This window comes from the organism of the source record quoted next, unplaced genomic scaffold (assembly GCF_019419815.1).
Source record: "Pyrus x bretschneideri cultivar Hongxiangsu unplaced genomic scaffold, Pyrus_bretschneideri_v1 Contig12, whole genome shotgun sequence".
In the NCBI taxonomy this organism is placed as follows: domain Eukaryota; kingdom Viridiplantae; phylum Streptophyta; class Magnoliopsida; order Rosales; family Rosaceae; genus Pyrus; species Pyrus x bretschneideri.
This window is the reverse complement of record NW_025999413.1, coordinates 1298179-1318857: the sequence shown is the minus strand read 5'-3', so window position 1 is coordinate 1318857 and position 20679 is coordinate 1298179. Positions and strand designations below refer to the sequence as shown.

General features: G+C 37.8%; 2 protein-coding genes and 1 long non-coding RNA gene across 4 annotated transcripts; all 3 read left to right on the top strand.

Annotated features, from left to right (window-relative positions):
- The first annotated feature begins 688 nt into the window (after nt 1-688).
- Nucleotides 689-2815, top strand: LOC103956651. Its single transcript, XR_001953930.2, has 4 exons — nt 689-1168; nt 1396-1529; nt 2245-2373; nt 2475-2815. It is a non-coding gene; the product is annotated as an uncharacterized LOC103956651 (long non-coding RNA).
- A 1441-nt stretch (nt 2816-4256) lies between these two features.
- Nucleotides 4257-4766, top strand: LOC125474318 (disease resistance protein RUN1-like). Its single transcript, XM_048577840.1, has one exon. The coding sequence runs from the start codon at nt 4257-4259 to the stop codon at nt 4764-4766; it is 510 nt and encodes a 169-aa protein (XP_048433797.1).
- Nucleotides 4644-19308, top strand: LOC103956653. Of its 2 annotated transcripts, XM_048577826.1 has the most exons (10): nt 4644-4779; nt 5466-6567; nt 6831-7115; nt 7226-7789; nt 7870-8517; nt 14467-14552; nt 16877-17176; nt 17259-17342; nt 17511-17987; nt 18219-19308. In XM_048577826.1, exons 2-10 carry the CDS (start codon nt 5557-5559, stop codon nt 19090-19092), a joined length of 4329 nt encoding a protein of 1442 aa, XP_048433783.1. In that variant the 5' UTR covers nt 4644-4779; nt 5466-5556; the 3' UTR covers nt 19093-19308. The 2 variants fall into 2 exon arrangements, with proteins under 2 accessions (XP_048433783.1, XP_048433782.1); XM_048577825.1 differs by having other exon boundaries at nt 17259-17987; nt 18219-19302.
- Nucleotides 19309-20679: the final 1371 nt, after the last annotated feature.

Here is a 20679-nt window from a genome sequence, read left to right as displayed (position 1 = left end):
TGGTAGTAACGAAGGCTCATTCCTCAAAAAAGGCTAATAAATGTGAAGTGGCAAAAAAAAAAAAAAAAATATATATATATATATATATATAAAAGAAAAGATGGTTCAATCTGAAAGTGTGAGGTCATGATGTAAAGTGAGAGGAGAAAAAAAAAATATATATATATATATATTATATACTAAAACTCAGTTGAGTTTTAGCACTGTTCAGCAATAGTAAAAATGCGGAAATGCCTCTAATTTTTTCGGTCCATTACCGTTCTACTGCTTGCTTCACACAATAAAATACCTGTATTGCCCATGATTGCCATATGTTGATCATCCTTTGTCTTTCCAGGTTGCGTGTCTATGATCGTTGAGTTGTGGCACAAAGAAAGATAAAATAATTAATTAAAAAATTGACAAAAAATTATTTAAAAAATATGACTTAAATCAGGCCACATGGTTTGTGGCGCACAACACAATAAAAAATTATAAAAACATTGAATGGACAAAATAATTATTAAAAATTGTGAGAACCCATCTGTCCCCATTGCTTTGCCTTTTGATTATTTTATTTTTTGATTTTGCTTGGCTTTTTGCCTTCCATGCCAAGTCTCCTGCAGTAGGTGGCACGGAACATGATTTGTGGCACAAAACACAATAAAATATTATAAAAACATTTGAATGCAGAGTCTCCTACAGGGTGTGGGCACAAAGAAAGATAAAATAATAATAAAAAAACTGAAAACAAATATTTAAAAAAATGAGTTAATCCAGGTTTGTGGCACATAACACAATAAAAAATTATAAAAAATTTTGAATGCATGGAAACCAAATATTAAAAATTGTGAGAAACCTCGCTGTCTTCCACCTTGCCTTTGGTTATTTTATTTTTTGGTTTTGCTCTGCTTTTTGTCTTCCACGTGTTGATCATCAGGGGATTTTATGCTGAAAGGGCTTCTCCCTTTATCTTTCATTTTTATCTCTTTCTTTCCTCAATTTTTCCTTTGCTTTTTCTGCTTCTTTCTTTCGCGTTTTAGCAAACGGTGCTTCGTCTTTTTTTCGTTTGTGTGTCATCATTGTTATTATGGGTGCATGATTTGGTTATGTTTTGTATTTTTAAGAAATGGTGTTGTTCGTTTTTCCAAGGTGTTGTGTTGCCATTTTCGCGCTGGTTCTACTTCAGGTATGTCGTTCTTCGTTTCTTTTTCTTTTTTTTTCCCCCACTTATTTTTGCTTATTTTATGTTCTTGGGTAAATTTGGTGTTTAATTTAGAGCACAGAAAATAGGAAATAATGATTAAAAAATTCTGTTTTTGGATGAATTTGATGTTTAAATTAGAGTAGAGAAAATAGGAAATAATAAATAAAGAACGAAAGAGAAATTAAAAAATTTATGCTTTGTTTGACCAGGGTAAATGAAAAATACAGCTCCAACTCCTATCGATAAATTACAATCGTCTATAAAGCTAGCGAAGTTAAGAGTCCGAATTTGCAGGATATGAAAACCATCGATTCCCGGAACTGCTCAAACATAAGCAAAGCAGGTGATTTATAATAAGTGACTGTTTCTTTGTTCTTTATTGTGCTACCTAACTGAGTTTTAGTATATGTATAATTTATCATTGTACATTTTTTTTTAAATTTTTCTGTGATAACAAACAATAAAATTTTTATACCTTCTTAACTTTTTAAACCCATGTATATCTGATGGGAAGAAAAAAAATATTAAAAAAATGTGATTAAAACTGGGCCACATGATTTGTGGCGCAACAAACAATAACAATTTATACTTGCTCACGTGTCAGTCATCGCCACAAGGTAGTATCTCTACCTTTGTTCTTCTTTCTTCCGTTTTCTTTTGAATTTTTCTTTGTTGTTTTTCTTTGCTTCTCCCGGTTTTGGTAGTCGTTTGCTTTCTTTGTTGTCTTTGTTTGCTTCTCCCGCTCTTGCCAGTCCTTTTCTTTTGTTTTTGAATCGTTCTCAACACCTAAGCCAAGTGATCAATCTTATAAACGAAAAAGAGAATCTATGAGAAGAGCGCTTGTCATTCCTTGTGAACAAAGGTTTGATATCTAATTTCATACTATTCTCAAATATGATGTTTATATTTTTACATCATGTTTTAAAAAATTCCCATGTGTTCACTTCAACTTTCTTAAAATTTGACATATCAAAAATTTTCAATAATTATTAAAAAAAAATCATCTTTTCTTCTTTTTGTGAAAAACTATATTAATGTTGCATAATCATTCAACTCAGTGAATCTGAAGAAATTTCAGAAGTTGATCCAAGAGAATGTGATGAGGTTCCGATCAAGTTATTAAAAAAAAAAAAAAATCACTTCCTACTCAGGCAAAGCCACACAACAGCACTAGAAACAATGATTAGGTTAGTATGCTTTCAAGTTGTTTTATCTTTTCCTCCATTACCATTTAAATGTGATACTAAATCCTATCTAAATATGTTATGTTCTATTCCTCTTTGTTCAGGTTGTTTTATCCATGACAACAAGGGCTGAAGACACATTTCACTACTCTGATCAAGAATGTTTACTGTGTTTTGTTTATCTATATTAAATCATGTTTAACATGTTTAAAAACCTGTACATATCTTTTTTTGCCCAAAACTCAACAATATTTTTTGCATCCCCATACAACAGCATCTCCACATTTTTTGTATGCAAAAGCTGGAACACACTATATTAGATGGGGTTATTAGAAGAAATTTAGTTATTATAATGTTTTTTGTATCTTTATACCAGGAATTTCTATTTTTTGTAACTGAATGTAATCCTCCTGGTCCAGAAATACATACAATTGCTACAATATAATGGATAACTATAATTTGTATCTTTATATTATCTAAATTTAACCTTTTCTAGTTAATGTTTTTCCAAATTCATTGTTGCTATCGTTGTTCCTATTTTGTAACCGAAATTTTTCATTTTTAACATCTTAAGTTCAAACCCGCGGCAACGTGCGGGTGTTAAGCACTAGTGTATACCTAAGAGATAAATCAGAGTTGAATCCGTTCCTAACAACAACACCATGCACACAATGACACAACTTTCAAGCCTAAAATTTAACAACTGAGCACAAGCTAAAAAATAGAACAAGCGTCACCTGGTCAGATTAACGTATTTGTGCCTTTAGTGGTAAGGACTTTGTACTACAATTGAGAACATAAATAGTCATTTCGAAAAGCCGCTTAAAACATCTCCAACCAAAGATTTTAGATGATCAGATGGTCAAAAATAATCTAAAAACCATCTTCAATCAAGAATTAGGCCAAAAGGCTCGTGGTTCTACTGTACCACTCTGTAATTCCTCTTGAGGACAATGTTAGAAAGTCAACAATTATCCGAAAGGAATTCTGTGACTTGCGGAATGTTTGTTGGAATGATTGCCATAATTTGGGGGTATTGATTATGTTGGATGGAATGATTACCTCCACCTTTGCTTTCCTATAAACGTTTGTAAATTGTACTTTGAATTAATAAAAGAAAATATATTCAGCTCAAACTTTTTGCTGTTGAAAGGTTTTATCTTGACAGTGGGATTTGTTATAAGACTACTTGCTAAAAGTTGATGTGATATTTTTTAAGCTATTTTGTGATTGTTTTCGATTTGCCTGGATTTATAATTCAACTTTCTGTAAAAAATTATGGTACTTTTTGCGAAAGATGTCTACATAAAAAAAAAAAAAAAAACGGTATTGTTGTCCAATAAATACCATCTTTTTGAAAAATTAAATTACTTATTTTACAATATTGACGTAAATTACGTATGCCTCCTCCTACTTAAATTCAATTAATTACTGATCACAAAGTTAAAATAGAAGCTCATCTAGCTAGCCTATTAAAGTTAATTTTTTTCATCTTTTGTTAAGAGATGAGGTCATCTAGCTAGCCTATTAAAGTTAGAGATGAGGTCTCTTTTTGTTGATACTCTCTATAACTGGCTCCAACAATGGGAACCTGCTTGGCGCCGAAAATTCTTATAACGACATCATAATGTCAACCGACCTTAAAATACAATAAGATCGTCAACTGGTCAAAATTGGATTACAGATTTCTCAAAAACTAAAAAAAAGGAAATTGCATGGTAAAACAGTTAATACAACCTTTTTTTTTTTAATTTTAAATTTGATGGTAACATTTTATACGATTAAACTGTGAGAGGAATAGCACTCACGCGTTGTTGACACTGGGGAATCTTGGGAAAGACTTGACTTGATTATTTGAAAGCCAAGCTGCACTTCTACAGGCTGCAATGGATACCAGCAGCTCTGCCCATGGAGCCGCCGCTGCCGCCTCTACGTCTTCCTCGCGGAGCTCAAACCGCTGGAAGTACGAGGTGTTCCTGAGCTTTAGAGGTGAAGACACCCGCAACACCTACACAAGCCACCTCTTCATTGCGTTACGCAATGCCGGAATTAACACGTTTATGGACAACCAGCTCACAAGGGGGGAAAACATACAGAGAGAACTTGACCAAGAAATTGAAGGGTCGAGAATCGCCGTCATCGTCTTCTCGAAGAGGGACGCGGAGTCCCGATGGTGCCTGAGGGAGCTGTCGAAGATCATGAGGTGCCGAGAAGATCAAGAGGGGAAAATAGTGTATCCAATTTTCTACGACATTAACCCTTCTGAAGTCAGGAGACAGAATGGTAGTTTTGAGGAAGCATTTCGGAGCATGAAAGTGATCAAGATCCAAACGAGGTCAAGCAGTGGAGAGAGGATCTTAAGGCTTCTGCAGATTTGTCTGGCCGGGATCTTCTAACCACGGCCGACAGGTATACTTTTTTGTTTACTTAAAATTTCATATCACCAAATTTCACTAATCAACCAAAATTTAGATATTATAATTAAGGCATTGAATCTGATTTTATATGTGATGAGAAAAATTGGATCGTTGATCTCTGACTATGATAGAACCGTAATTTTGGTCCCCTACATAAAAATTTATTACAATTGGTGTATGAATTTTATAAAAGGTAGAGCATTTGCATAAGAATTTCCGTCGAAATTATGGAAGTGAAACGCAGGGTACGTGCTTTGTTTTTTATGGGTGTGTGAAGGACACATGCTCCACACTTTATCAAATTAAAATACCAATTGTAATGGATTCTTAATTATATTATTGAAATCTAGAATTGCATAATAGTCCAATCACTAATGATCTAATGTATTCACATTCTAATGAAATATTAGATACGTGGTTGAATTAAGCTCAATTAATCTAGTTTATTCAAATCTGTTTCAATATGTAAATATCTAGTCATTATGAATAAGGCATTTAGTATGGCTCTCGTAATTTGGAATTTCTAATGTATTCACATTATAATGAAAGATTAGATACGTGGTTGAATTGTAGCTCAATTAATCTAGTTTATTCAAATCTGTTTCATATGTAAATATCTAGTCATTATGAATAAGGCATTTAGTATGGCTCTCGTAATTTGGAATTTCTACCGTGTAGGTGTGAAGGGGTGTTTATCGAGAAAATTGTTGGGGATGTCAAGGGACTACTGAAAACCACAGACTTTAAAGAAGCCAAGCACTCAGTTGGAATGGCTTTTCGCGTGCAAGAATTCAGTACTAAATACTTAGATGTTGGAGGTTCACCTGATGTTCAAATAATTGGAATTTGTGGTATGGGTGGTATAGGTAAAACAACGCTTGCGAGAGCCATTTTTAGCAAATATCATCATAGTTTCAACAGTCAATGTTACCTTGAAGAGGTGAGTAAAAAGAAAAATATGGTTGGTCTGCAAGAACAACTTCTTCGAGATATTTTAAAACAACCTGACATTAAGGTAAGCAGTGTTGCCGAAGGGACCAATGAGATAGAGAAAAGACTTGGAAGCATGAAGGTACTCATCGTGGTTGATGACATAGATGATGCAGACCAGTTAGATGAGTTGGCGATAGAACACAAATCGTTTGGTCCAGGAAGTAGGATTATTATAACGACAAGAGATGAACAAGTGCTGAATATACAAAAGGTGGATAAAAGATATAAGGCACAAGCAATGACAAAGAAAGAAGCTCTTAAGCTCCTTAGTTGGCATGCCTTTGGAAATGATTATCCCGATAAAGAATATATTGAATTGGCAAGAGATATTATTGATTATTGTGGAGGATTGCCCCTTGCTCTAAAAGTTGTTGGTCGTTTGTTGGCTACGAAAAAGAGTAAAACCATATGGGAAAGTACATTGGATAAATTAAGAAATATTCCAGATGGAAAAATTCATGAAACGCTTAAATTAAGTTACGATGGGCTACCTGATGATCATGTGAAGGGTGTGTTTCTTGACATATCTCATTTCTATATTGAAACAGATAAAAGTATCACCACAGCAATATTGAATGATTGTAGCAATTTTCGTGTAGAAGCAGAAATTACCACACTCTGCGATCGTTGTCTCTTATATATTGGTAAAGATAAAACATTGAGAATGCATGATTTGATTCGAGATATGGGAAGAGAAATTGTGCGGGCAGAATCTCCTGTGGAATTAGGAAAACGTAGTCGATTGTGGCATAATGAAGATGCAAAAAGCGTGCTAAGGAACGAATCTGTAAGTACTTTTGCAAATAAAAAGATGTTAAGTACATGTAAAGAAAGAGAAGTATATACGCATATCCGCATATATATAATGTATGCTGTACATAGTATATTTGAAGAAAAAGAAGAAAAGAAAAGGCTTTCATCCACTGTGAATTGAAAGAGAAAATACATAATTATGTTGTATGCCCTACCTTTCTAGTAGTTCATTCATCCAATTCACGACTCTGCTTTGTGTGAATATTATCCTTTTCTTGTTTTTTTAATCTCTAACAGGGAACAGAAGCAGTTGAAGGACTAAAGTTACTTTTGCCAGAAGATTCTGATGAGGAGCAAAGCTTCAGTACAGAAGCGTTTAAGAAGATGCGGCGTCTGAAATTTCTCCAGCTGGGAAATGTAAAGCTGACTGGAAGCTACAAACGTCTTTCCAAGGAGTTAAGAGCGTTGTCTTGGATTGGATTTCCTCTTGAAGCCATACCAGCAGATTTCGATCAACGAAAACTAGTTTGTATGTTATTGAGGCACAGCAAGATCGTACGAGTTTGGGAGGATTCGGACCTGGTACGATATAATTATCAATGTCCTTGTAAATATCAACATCAGTCATCGTCATGCATGCTCTCTTTTATTTATTTGGATTTTTATTATTGTTTTCTCTTTTTGAGTAACAGTTGCCTAAGAAGTTGAAGTATCTCTTTCTTAAAGACTGCCATCACCTGACTGAATTACCAGACTTTTCAAAACTCCCACATCTCGAGATATTGATCCTCAGTGGCTGTAAGGGTTTGTGTGGGGGTTACCATTTTTTAGCACAACTGAAGATGATTGAGGTATTAAAACTCAACGACTGCAAAATAACAGATGGTGCCGTTCTCAAAATAATTGGGAGTCTATCTTCTTTAACATACTTAGATCTAGGTGGGAATGGTTTTAATAGGCTACCCATTCTCAGTGGCCTTTCTCAGCTTCGGGAATTACGTCTAAATTATTGCACAAACCTTCAGGCAATCTCAGATTTGCCGAACAGTTTGCTTAAACTGAAAGCGAATTACTGCACTGCACTGGAAATAATGTCTGACTTTTCAGAGATGTCAAAAATGAGGAAATTGGAACTGAAAGACTGCCGCAAACTCAAAGATATTCCAAACTTGGAGAACTCAATGGACTACATGGATTCAATTCATATGGATGGGTGTACCAGTCTCACTGGTACTTTTAAGGAGAAACTTCAAACGGTATGGTACTCTCTCTCTCTCTCTCTCTCTCTCTGCTTTTTGTATTGCTGTTTATACTAACTTTGCACCCTATGGTGTAGAAAAATGCATTTGGTGGAATTTCTCTCTCTGGAAATGATATTCCTAACCGGTTAGCCTATGTCGCGAGAAAGGGTGAAACTGTCAAATTTAAAGTGCCGCCAAGTATTGATTATATAGGAGGGTTGGCTTTGGGCATCGTTTATTCTTCAGACAACTCCGACTCTACTGGGTCTCTATACATTGATTTTGCTAATCTTGCCCAGCGAACTTATTTTCGCATATGCCCAATGGAGGCCATCGTAACAGCTTCCCATGAAGATTATCTTTGGTTGGGAAATCTTTCAAACAAGAAGCTCAATCTGAAAGGCGGCGACACGATTCATGTAAGAGCAAAATTTTATGAAGGAGATAATAGAATTAAGGTGAACAAAACAGGAGTCAATATTGTAAAATGGGATTTGTCTGATGGTCGTACTAATTGGAACACCTATGTGACTATGCCATATGAGTCGTACGAAGACACTACTATGTCATATGAGTTTGATGAAGACACTGATGACGATATACAGTTGAGCAATCGCCATGTTTTCCTTTGCTACAAGACCCCTGAGGCCTGGCCATGGAGCATCGAAGGCTCTGAGTCCGATCCACTCCCTAAGTTCTTCGGCTCCGCTCTCAAAACTAGCAAGAACGACATCACCGTTAAGGTCCGTTTTCTAGCTCAATTCCTCAGCATTTTTTATTGCTTCTTCTTACTGTTTCTTATTTCCTAGAGCTACTGAGTTCTGGTGTTAAGCTGAGTTGACTCCATTACTCACTTTGTGTTGATTTCTAGTTCAAATGGTTGTTTGTATATTCATTCATAAGTAACAATTATAAGTGAGGGCTCTATATAGAGAGACCGAGCAAGACTAGCAAGACAACTGCAAGCCACTGATATGGGCCACTAGTTAAACCAATTAAACTAGATACAAGTTTCTAGGTAAAATATGATAACCAAAACTATGGAGAAAGATGCATGGAGCAGCTGCAACACAGTATGGGAGGTATGGAGCTGCAGATGCAGCTTTATCTCATTCACCAAATGACACAAGGATGCACAATGGTGGCTACAACTCACATGTGAGTAGATGAAGTTGCAGATGCAACTTGTACCTTGAAATTGATGTTGCATATGACTGATGTTGCATCAGTGCATATGACTAATGCTGCATAAGTGCATGGGACTGATGTTGCAGATGCAACTTGTACCTTGACCACTGATGACTTTTTTCAACATAGCCCCTCAAGCTGGATCAAGGGGGTTAATTGATCCAAGCTTGCAAAGCAACCTTTGAAACTGAGTAGACTCTAGGGTTTTTGTGAAAATGTCTGCCAGTTAATCATGACTTCGAGTGAAGACGATTTCGATCACTTTGGCTTGAACTTGGGCACGGATGTAGTGGCAATCCACTTCGATGTGTTTTGTTCTTTCGTGAAACACCGGATTCGATGCGATGTGCATGGCAGCTTGGTTATCACAGTGCAAAAAGATCGATTAAGAGCTTGAAAAACCTAGGTCTCTAAGGAGACTTTTTAACCAAATAAGCTTACAAGTAGTGGATGCCATCGCACGATACTCAGCTTCAGCACTTGACTTAGCTATCACAGCTTGCTTCTTGCTCTTCCATGTAACAAGGTTGCCCTCAATGAAGGTGCAAAAACCTGTGGTAGATTTACAATCAAGGGCATTACCTACCCAGTCAGCATCGGTGTAGCCCATAATGTGAGTTGAACCATTTTTCTTCATGAGAATACCCCTTTAACTGAGCCTTTGAGGTACCTAAGAAGTCTTTTGACAATTACCCAGTGAATTGAGGTAGGAGAATGCAGGAACTGACTAATGAGACTCACTGCATAAGCAATGTCTGGTCTCGTAATAGTAAGATAAATGAGTTTTCCAACTAATCTTTTATAGGTGCTGAGATCAGTTAAAGGTTCTCCTTCAACATCTAACTTAAGCTTGCTGACTAAATGAGTACGAGCAGGTTTGGAGTCCATCATTTTTGCCTCATCAAGAAGATCCAACACATATTTTTTATTTATTTAAGAACATACCTTTGTTAGAAGTAGCCATCTCAATCCCAAGAAAATATTTGAGAACTCCCAAATCTTTGATTGCAAATTTGTGGTGAAGAGATTGCTTAAGAGCATTAAGTTCATTAACATTATCTCATGTACTGATCATATCATCAACATATATAAGTACCATAAGTTTACTAGCTGAACCAATTCATACAAATAAGGAATAATCAACATGGCTTCTTTTGAATCATGCAGCTTCCAAAACTGAGTTCAGTTTGGAGTACCATGCACGAGGAGATTGCTTAAGTCCATATATGGCTTTGTGAAGTTTGCAGACCATATTAGGTTCATTCTCTTAAGGATGTCCTGGTGGTAATCTTATGTATACCTCTTCTTCGAGGTCACCATGAAGAAAGGCATTCTTCACATCCATTTGGAACAAGGGCCATTCATGATTAATAGCTACAAAAAGTAGAACTCTCACAATGTTCATCTTGGCAACTGGAGCAAATGTCTCTTGTAATCAATGCCATATGTTTGAGTGAATCCTCTAGCTATTAGTCTGGCCTTGTGCCTTTCAATTTCACCATTAGAGTGAAATTTTGTCTTGTAAATCCACCTACTTCCCACAACTTTCTTCCTTTTGGGAAGCTTGACAACATTCCTGTGTGATTATCATTTAAGGCCTTGAGTTCTTCGTGCATTACTTCATGCCAAATTGGATTGACACTAGCTTCTTGAAAACTTTTAGGTTCAGCTTCATTAGACAACAGACTAAGGAAAGATGCATGAGATGAAGACAAATTTTTATAAGTAACAGCTTAAGAAATAGGATGCCTTGCAGTATAAGCCACATGCTCTTGAAACCTTGCAGGTGGTGCCTATCTCTGGCAGGGTTTCTCCTTGGAGCAATCACAGCTTCTTGGAGTTGATCTTGAGCTTGAGGAAGATCAGTGAGATTTTCACAACTCACATAATCATCAATATGATTAATAGAAAGCAATTGGGAGCTACATTAATGCACTTCATCTGGAGTAGGAATTGGAAAGGAATCCAAGAAACTCTCTCCCTGTGAAATAGACTCAGAGTTTTTTGAAAAATAGGGAGTGAATTCATCAAATCTCACATTTCGGGACACTGATTTTTCGAGTGCTTGGATTATAGCACTTGTAACCCTTCTGAGAACTTGAATAACCCATGAATACACACTTAGTAGCTCTTGGTTCCAATTTGTCACGCTGAGTAGCTTGAATGTGGACAAAGCAAATGCACCTAAAAGTTCTGAGGTGAGATACATCCATGGTTTTTCCTTTAAGGATCTCATAGGGTAATTTAGAACTTAGTATTCGAGTAAGCAACCTGTTAATGATGTAAGTGGCAATAAGAATGCCTTGGGACCAAAACATCTTGGGAACATTCATTTGAAACATTAAGGACCTGGTTTTTTTTTTTTCCAACAAATCCCTATTTTTTCTCTTGGCTACAAAATGGTTGACATGATGTTAGATGTATACTCAGTGTCATTGTCTGACCTAAGTGTTTGTATCTTGGAGGAAAAATGAGTTTCAACAAGATTGTGAAAGTCTTTAAAGGCATCAAACACTTTACTGTTAAACTTTAACAGATACAACCAAGTAGTTCTAGAGTAATCATCTACAAAGGTAACGTAGTACATATACCCATCAAAGGATTCTACGTTCGAGGGACCCAAAACATCGGAGTGAACAATTTCAAAGAGACTATTGGTTCTAGACTTGGATGAAACAAAAGGAAGTCTAGTAGCTTTTGAGAGTTGACATGTCTCACATTCATGTGAATCTTTACAAAACTTAGGAAACAAAACAGACAACACTTGTTCAGAAGGGTGAGCTAATCTTTGGTGCCAAAGCAGGTGTTCTTGATCAAAACTTAAATTGGCAAAAGGCTTTTGGGCAATGTTGGTATCCTTTGACAAGTAGTACAAACCATTAGATTGACTCATTCACCAATATTCCTCTTAGTGACCCGGTCCTGAAAAACAACATTGTGAGGAGAGAAAATGGCAAGACAATCTAAGGTTTTTGTGATCTTTCCAACAGACAACAACCGGAAAGGAAAAGAAGGAACATAAAGTGCAGGTGACTCGACCCTATCACTCATCAAGTTTATCTTGCCTTTACCTAGAATAGGTTCCCCCTTACCACTTACCACAGATACATGACTAGGTTTATATAACTATGTATACTCATGTAAACTGGATGCTTTGTTTGTCATATGGTCAGTGGCACTGAGTCTATAATCAAAACATCATGTGAAAGACCTATATTAAGAGTTGTGGAATGTGCACTTGTTATACCCTGAGATGTCTCTTTGTGGTACACATTCCGAATCGGCCAAGAATCCAGCAAATTTCCCAAGTAAAGCAGTGGGATTTCCAGTGGTTTGATCCTCACTCTCAATGCTTCCCTTCTTCCTTTGTATATAAGCGACAAACTCATTTATTAAATCAACAAGGTTGGAGGTGAAATTTACTAGTTTATCAGAAGATGTGCTTGTTGCATGATAGACTTTTGGAGCATGAGTTTGTGAGTGATTGAGTAAACCTCTTACATCTCTGAACGACCTGTTTTCAAACTTAGGTCTTAATTCAGGATGTAGGATCCAACACTTCTCCCTCAAATGACCACCACTATTGCAGTAAGTGCACTTCCATTCTGACCTCATTCCTTTGAACTGCTTGTCCCCAGCTGATTTGTGATTAACATTAAATGCTCTAGCTTCAGAGTTGGTTTTGATTTCGACACTCATCACTTTCTACGGGTTTCTTCTCTTTGCACAGTTTGACACACACTTGCAAAAGATGGTAGCTCAGGAGTCATCAAAAGGTGGCTCCTGAGATCTTCATACTCTTGTCCCAAACTAGCCAAGATTTGGAAAACCTTGTCTTCATCAGCTCTCTTTAGAAGCACGGTGGAATTAGTGGTGTGTGGGCGATACCAATCTAGCTCGTTCCATATGTTCTTCAAGCTTCCAAGGTGTTGGAACAAACGCTTGATCACTTTGCTTTAAGCTAGCAAGGTTCTTTTTGAGTTGAAACACACGAACAACATTGTTTTGACTCCTGTACATCTCCTTGAGTACTTCCCAAAGAATATACAATGATTCTGAGTAATTGAAATGCTCAGACAATTTAGGCTCCATGGAGTTGAGCATCCACGACATAACCAGTTGGTCATTACATAACCATGCATCGTAAGAAGTAGAGGTAGTTTCAGGAGATTTAATGCTGCCATTGATGTACCCTAACTTGGATCTTCCTTCTAGGGTAAGCGTGACAACATGAGACCAAAGTAGATAGTTGAATTCATTCAACAACACGGAGCATAGCCTTTGATTAGGATTGATCTCTCCATGAATGATACTGGAAGTTGAAGTAGAGAAACTCGTAGCCTTTGAAATCCAAGGGTTGTTGTCACATCCCGGCCCGGAGGGGGACCACTACCCAGACCCGCTCTACCACCGAAGCACGATATTGTCCCATTTGGGCCCCCAGCACACCCTCACGGTTTTGTTTCTGGGAACTCACAAGCAATTTCCCAGTGGGTCACCCATCCTGGGAATGCTCTCACGCGCTACTCGCTTAACTTCGGAGTTTCCATGGAACCTGAAGCCAGTGAGGTCCCAAAAGGCCTCGTGCTAGGTAGGGATAGGAATATACATATAAGGATCACTTCCCTGGGCGATATGAGATATCACAATCCACCCCTCTTAGGGGCCCGACGTCCTCGTCGGCATACTCGCGACCAGGGTTAGGCTCTGATACCAAATTGTCACATCCCGGCCCGGGGAGGGACCATTACCCGGACCTGCTCCACCACCGAAGCACGATATTGTCCGCTTTGGGCCCCCAGCACACCCTCACGGTTTTGTTTCTGGGAACTCACAAGCAACTTCCCAGTGGGTCACCCATCCTGGGAATGCTCTCGCGCACTACTCGCTTAACTTTGGAGTTCCCATGGAACCCGAAGCCAGTGAGCTCCCAAAATGCCTCGTGCTAGGTAGGGATGGGAATATACATATAAGGATCACTTCCCTGGGCGATGTGAGATATCACAGTTGTCTTCTGCCATTTTTGTGGGATGAACAGAAGGAAAAATTACAGTAAAGAATAAATCACAGGCATACCAATTATGGTTCCTGCTTTGATACCATGTTGATTTCTAGTTCAAATGGTTGTTTGTATATTCATTCATAAGTAACAATTACAAGTGAGGGTTAAATATAGAGAGATCGAGCAAAACTAGCAACTAAAGACAAAAGACAGCTGCAAGCCATTGATATGAGCCACTAGTTAAACCAACTAAACTAGATACAGATGCAATTTTATCTCATTCACCAAATGACACAAGGATGCACAGTGGCGGCTGCAACTGACACGTGAGTCGATGAAGTTGCAGATGCAACTTCTACCTTGAAATTGATGCTGCATATGACTGATGCTACATCAGTGCATATGACTGATGCTGCATACTGAATCACTGATGTTGCAGATGCAACTTGTACCTTGACCACTGATGACTTCTTTCAACACTTTGTTTCTTGGTTTTTGATAGACGTTGCTGACAGTAATTGAAGGACGCGAAGGAACTGAGTTTTCCGACGGCGATGTGTTGATTTTCCCACAAATGATCAAATACAGGTAAATTTGCGTTGATTTCTTGAGGTTTTTGTTTTGTAGTTGCTTTAATTTTAATCCGAATTTATAGGATTTAGATAATTAACCAGTGAGTGGTTAATTTTAATCCAATTCATATTGATGAACTGAAAGCGCAGTTGAGTATTTCTTAACAATACAACAGTAGTAAGAATAGGTATATTAAGCAAGCTTGAGAGGTAAGGAAGAGAACAACAATGTCGCACAGGAGTAAGCTGACGCAATAACTTATAACTATTCAAGACGGCACATAAAAGCTTAACTTGGTGGATGAAAAAAGTTCATATGGTGGTTTAATTATGGAATAATGAGAGTGTTGTCTTACCTATAGCTACATTGAAGAATGCCATGTAAAATTGCTTACAACGGAGAGACTAAAACATGAGCCGACCCACGTTCCCACCCGGACGTTAACAATTCTCTGTTCAAACAGAGAAACAATCAAAACATACTGATGTGTCAACAAAATGCTACATTAGTAAGAATACTCCACTTGAGACAAAATCTAGAGTTGTTATTGGCATTTAGAAAACTAAGTCGTAATACTGTTATTCGAAAAACACCCGAGTGCTATTCAAAAACTGAGTCATATACTATTAAAACTATGTCGTATACTATTGAAACGAATTATTTCCTTACTACAACCAACACTTCCAATATCAAAAGAGAAAGAAATAACAGTATACGACCCATTAGCAGAAAAGTGCCACATTACATACCATCAGATGACAGCAACTAACTCCCGATATCAACTGCTGGAAGAAAAACTTTGCCTGATGCAAAACAACAATTAAATCGAAAAAGTAAGTTTTAGTTATATTATGACTGACTGTTTATGTAAAAATGCTTCAGACCTAACTTTCCCTATCTGAAACTAAACGAAAATCGAGATGGATTCCATTTCAGGGGACATTCAGAGATCCCATATTTGAGACTCTACACTAAAATCATTTCCAATGAAATTTTCTCTGCATTTGAAACTACTTTATCTCATCCTCACTAAATCTGCCAGCACTGCATATTCTCTCGAAGAGTTCTCACCCAGCTGTGTACTTCATCACAATGGCTAGATGAGGTGGTGTGAGCAGAACCAGCAAGAAAGACACCGCACTACTCTCAAGTCTTAAACACAAACCTCTATCAATTATCTCAAATAAGCCACTCTGAAGACTATTTCCACTTCACAGTAAAAACAAAGTGCATGAAGTATAGCTCATATTTTTAGCAGAGTTATTTTGACAACAATTCTGCAAGTGGTGGACTGCCCCGGTGGGTAGGGCGTTTCTCTTAGTCCTACTGCATCCTGGGCTCAAAGTTCTAACCATCCCCCGTACAAGTTTAAGCACACCAAAGGCCAAATTTAGCATATTCTGTCTTCATCACCCAACCTCAGCAAATGCTTATACAAAATTCAAACAGAACTTGCCAAATTCATTCTTAAAATACAAAATGAAAATAGTTTATGATCACTGACCTCTTTGAATCAAACGATATTCGGATGCAGTGATCTGTGGTTCATGATTTCCCTTTGAACATGTTCATCTATCTGCATCACAAAAAAAAATTAATATTTAAAAAAAATACAAAGTTTAAAGGATGAGAAATAAAGAAAATTCAGAAAAAGGGAAGATATAAGAGTCGAAGAAGACAGAACCAAAACATCAAAGACTCGCCCACCAAGATAATCAGGACATCCAATACAACATCCAAGACTCACCCACCATCCAGCTAGCTGGCAAACACTAAAGGCTAAAAATCGAGTGACAAATAAACAAATAGTCTGCTTTCCGATGTTAACATGTAAGAGAATCATGTAGTAGCCTTTTTAGCCTCCTATTGTTTTTTTTTTTCCCGATGTTAACTGTGCAAACCCTAAACTCGATGTCACCCTGTGCCTGTCTCCCTCTCTGCACAATCTCCTTGACGAGCCCCCCACCAAATTGCAGAACACAAACGCCGCAAATGGTGGCCGTTGTATTAGGACTGGAGCAAAAGAGTCATTTGATCTTTCGGTGAAACCCAACCCGAAACGCGTGAGAGCTGCACCCTGGGCCCAAATGCACCGACCCAACCCGGGTGTTAGCACGGCCCACACTAGCACGCACAATGGCAAACCGTAATTTATTCATAATCGAGGGTCCATTCCATAACCAACATGAATTTACTGAACTAATAAATAGATAATTAGATATGTGTTAGCTTCTGAAATTAGTTCTAGAAATTGAATTTAATGGCTCAGTTTATGACTAATTCCTTGCCTGTAAATCCATTTTTGTGATTCTAAAGTTGTCTTTGTTTGTTGATCAAAGGGGCTTGAAAGAGTCGGATGTGGACAGCTTTGTTGATGATGTCCTTGTGAATCACAAATCATGGGCTTCCGGAGTGCAAGAACCGTTGACTGGCTCCCATGTATTTGTATGTACACATTGTAGTCGAGAGGAATGGAATCGTGATGGTGCACGTGTTCTCATTGATAAGTTCGAAGAGGAGGCTGAGCTGCGAGGATTGACGAATCAGTTATTTGTTACTGCTTGCTATCACACTGGAGGCCACAATGGAAACTTGATTATCTACAGCCCAGGTTCAGATGGAAGCATAACAGGCCATTGGTAATATCCGGATCATACCAATTTAAAATTACCGTATTGGGATAGATGAATGAATTTGAGTAATATGTATTATTAATTGCAGGTATGGCTACGTCACTCCTGCTGATGTGCCGGAAATGCTTGATCGGCATATTGGGAAGGGAGAGATCATACAACGACTTTGGAGGTTTGTGTATTTTTGTGCAAGCCCTCAGAACAGTTTATATTCTGCCTCTCTGTATTGTGAAGCCAAGCAGAGTTTCACCAATACAGAAGTCAGTGAATGTATCAGCAGTGTGGAGAAGTCTTTTGAAAGCAGCGAAGTTACTAATTCCTGTGATCTTATTGAGAGCAGGACGACCAGTATCTATAGAGGCAGCACTGGCAGTGATGTTAGCGATGAGAGCAGCTCCAGTAGTTTAGGCAATGCCATGTATAAGCCCCACAAGGCAAACGATATTAGATGGGAAGTGGTGCAAGCTGCACGATCTCATCATAATGGAACACTGGGTAAGGAGCATTTCAAGTTGCTGAGGACACTGGGATGTGGAGATATAGGCAGCGTTTATTTGGCTGAACTGATTGGCTCTGAAACATATTTCGCCATGAAGGTTATGGATAAAGCATTACTGGCAAGTAGGAAAAAACTTCTTAGGGCTCAGACAGAGAGGGAAATACTGCAGTCTCTGGATCATCCCTTCCTGCCAACATTGTATACACACTTTGAGACGGAGAAGGTATCTTGTTTGGTGATGGAGTTTTGTCCTGGGGGTGATCTGCATGCACTCAGACAAAAACAACCTGGGAAGCATTTTTCGGAGCATGCTGCTAGGTTAGATATTCCTTCATACTTCCCCTTTCAGTTTATTTTTTGATTAGGACACATACACATTTCAGTTTAGGTTACAATAGGAATCATATTTCAATAAAGCCTGCAGAGAAAAGGGAGGAGTAAACCTATAAACTAGAAGGACGTGAAGTGTTTTGCACGTTTATTTGCCTGTGCTGGGGACATGCTAAAGATAATAATTCTAGTGTGTTAATCTCCCGTTTGTTTTTTCAGGTTTTATGTGGCTGAAGTTCTTCTTGCCTTGGAATATTTGCATATGCTCGGGATCATTTACAGAGACCTCATACCAGAGAATGTTTTAGTGAGGGAAGACGGACATATAATGCTTTCAGATTTCGACCTTTCTTTAAGATGCTCCGTTTCCCCCACCCTGGTAAGATCTTCAAACTTAGGTTTGGAGACAAAGAAATCAGCATATTGTGTTCAGCCTGCATGCATCCAGCCGACTTGTGTAATGCAGCCGGATTGCATTACGCCCGCATGTTTTGGTCCACGCTTTTTCAAGGGCAAACCCAAGAAAGATAAAAATACCAAACTGAAGAAGAATGACAATGATGTATACAATCAAGTGAGCCCTCTCCCTGAACTCGTTGCAGAACCGACAAGTGCTAGATCAATGTCCTTTGTGGGAACACACGAGTACTTGGCGCCTGAAATCATTAAAGGTGAAGGCCATGGCAACGCTGTGGATTGGTGGACCTTAGGGATCTTTCTCTACGAGCTTTTGTTCGGAAGAACACCATTCAAGGGGGAAGGAAACCGGGCTACTCTGTTTAATGTGGTTGGCCAGCCTTTAAGATTTCCAGAGTCGCCTTCTGTCAGCTTTGCAGCTAGGGACTTGATCAGAGGTTTACTTGTCAAGGAGCCACAGCATCGTCTTGCGTATAGGAGGGGAGCAACAGAAGTTAAACAACATCCGTTTTTCCAAAGCGTGAATTGGGCACTAATTCGCTGTACAACTCCACCCCAGGTGCCAAAGCACTACATATTGGAGACTCCTGGCACACCGAAAGAACCAATAAACGGGAAGATGCCGGGCGTTGATTTGAAGCCTTCGGTTAATTGTTTAGAGATTGATTTCTTTTGATTCTTAGCCTTTGTTTTCCTCTGATGAAAAACGAGTCCCCAACTGATTCGTGTGGATGCCTACTTTGAAAAACCCGATTACGTATCGTCCGTCTTTCGACCTTACATTGCTCGGAACAGTCGAATAGGTCCGGCGAACAAGATGTTTTTCGATTAGGGTTGTAATTTGACACTGCTAAGTACAATTTATTAACTTACTTTCAACATAATTAATTGAAAGACCAACATAAGCAACACAAAGATGTATTAGCGGAAATGAATTTCGCACGCCTCTTTCCTTATGCATACATTCTCTACACTCCTTACTTAAATGTCATTCCTCCCCTACACTTTTTTTATTTTTCGTTGGAAAAGATACTTTATTCAACTGAAACAAGCATGACAATAGTAATACAATAGATTACGAAAGAGGCTCATTTCAAATTCAAACATGAAAAATCAAGAACAAAAGCGTCACCTTAAAAAAACAATCGTTGTTTGAAATCTACATTCTTTTATATTAAATTGTAGGGATCTGCTATTCACACGTTCTTTTAACGCTTCACACATACTTTTCTCAATTTTCACCTGTCAAATCAGAGGATATGTGCAAAATAAAAATTGTTGTATGGATTTCACCGCCTTAAATTGGATCATTAATTCACTTACAAAAGAAAATTTAATATTAGTCCACCTAAAAAAAAATGAAATCATTATATACTAAAACTCAATTTTCCTTCAACTTTGTTCATCACCGGTGTCCGGATGGAAATGCCCCTGGTTTTTTCTTTTCATTGCCATTTTGATGCATGCTTCACACGGTTAGATACTTGTGTTGCCCATGACTGCCACGTGTTGATCATCCCTTGTCCTCCAAGTTACGTGTCTATCCGAGTCTCCTGCAGAATGTGGCACAAAAAAAGATAAAATAATAATTAAAAAACTAACAAAAAAAAGGATGTAATATCGGCACATCCTATTTTACTTCTCACACATCTTTTTAATTTTCGGCTTTCAGCAGTCGGATTGGATGAATTGAAGAAGATCAATGAACAGAAATTATCAAGGGATGTGTGAGAAGTAAAATGGGGTGTGTACAGCACACCCCCAAAAAAAATAAAGAAAACTAATGAAAATGGCTTGAAAACTTTGAGTTTTAACGATAAGGAAAAAATAAAGGGTTAAGTGAATAGTACCAGGGTTAACTTTTTAGTGTAAAAATGTGGTTTTTCTTTAAAGTGAACAGTACCGTGAACTTTTCGTTAAAACTTCCAAAAAAAAAATATATGAGTTAAATCAGACCACATCGTTTGTGGCACACAACACAATAAAAAATTGTAAAAAAATTGAATGCATGGACAAAATAATTATTAAAAACTGTGAGAAGCCCACCTGTCTCCATTGCTTTGTCTTTTGATTATTTTACTTTTTAGGTTTGCTATGCTTTTTGTCTTCCACGCCGAGTCTCTTGCAGAATGTGGCACAGAACACATAAAAATATTATAAAAAAATGTGAAAGCATCGCTGAGTCTCCTGCAGAACGTGGGCACAAAGAAAGATAAAATCATAATAAAAAAACTGACAAAAAAAAGGATAAAATCTCAATTTA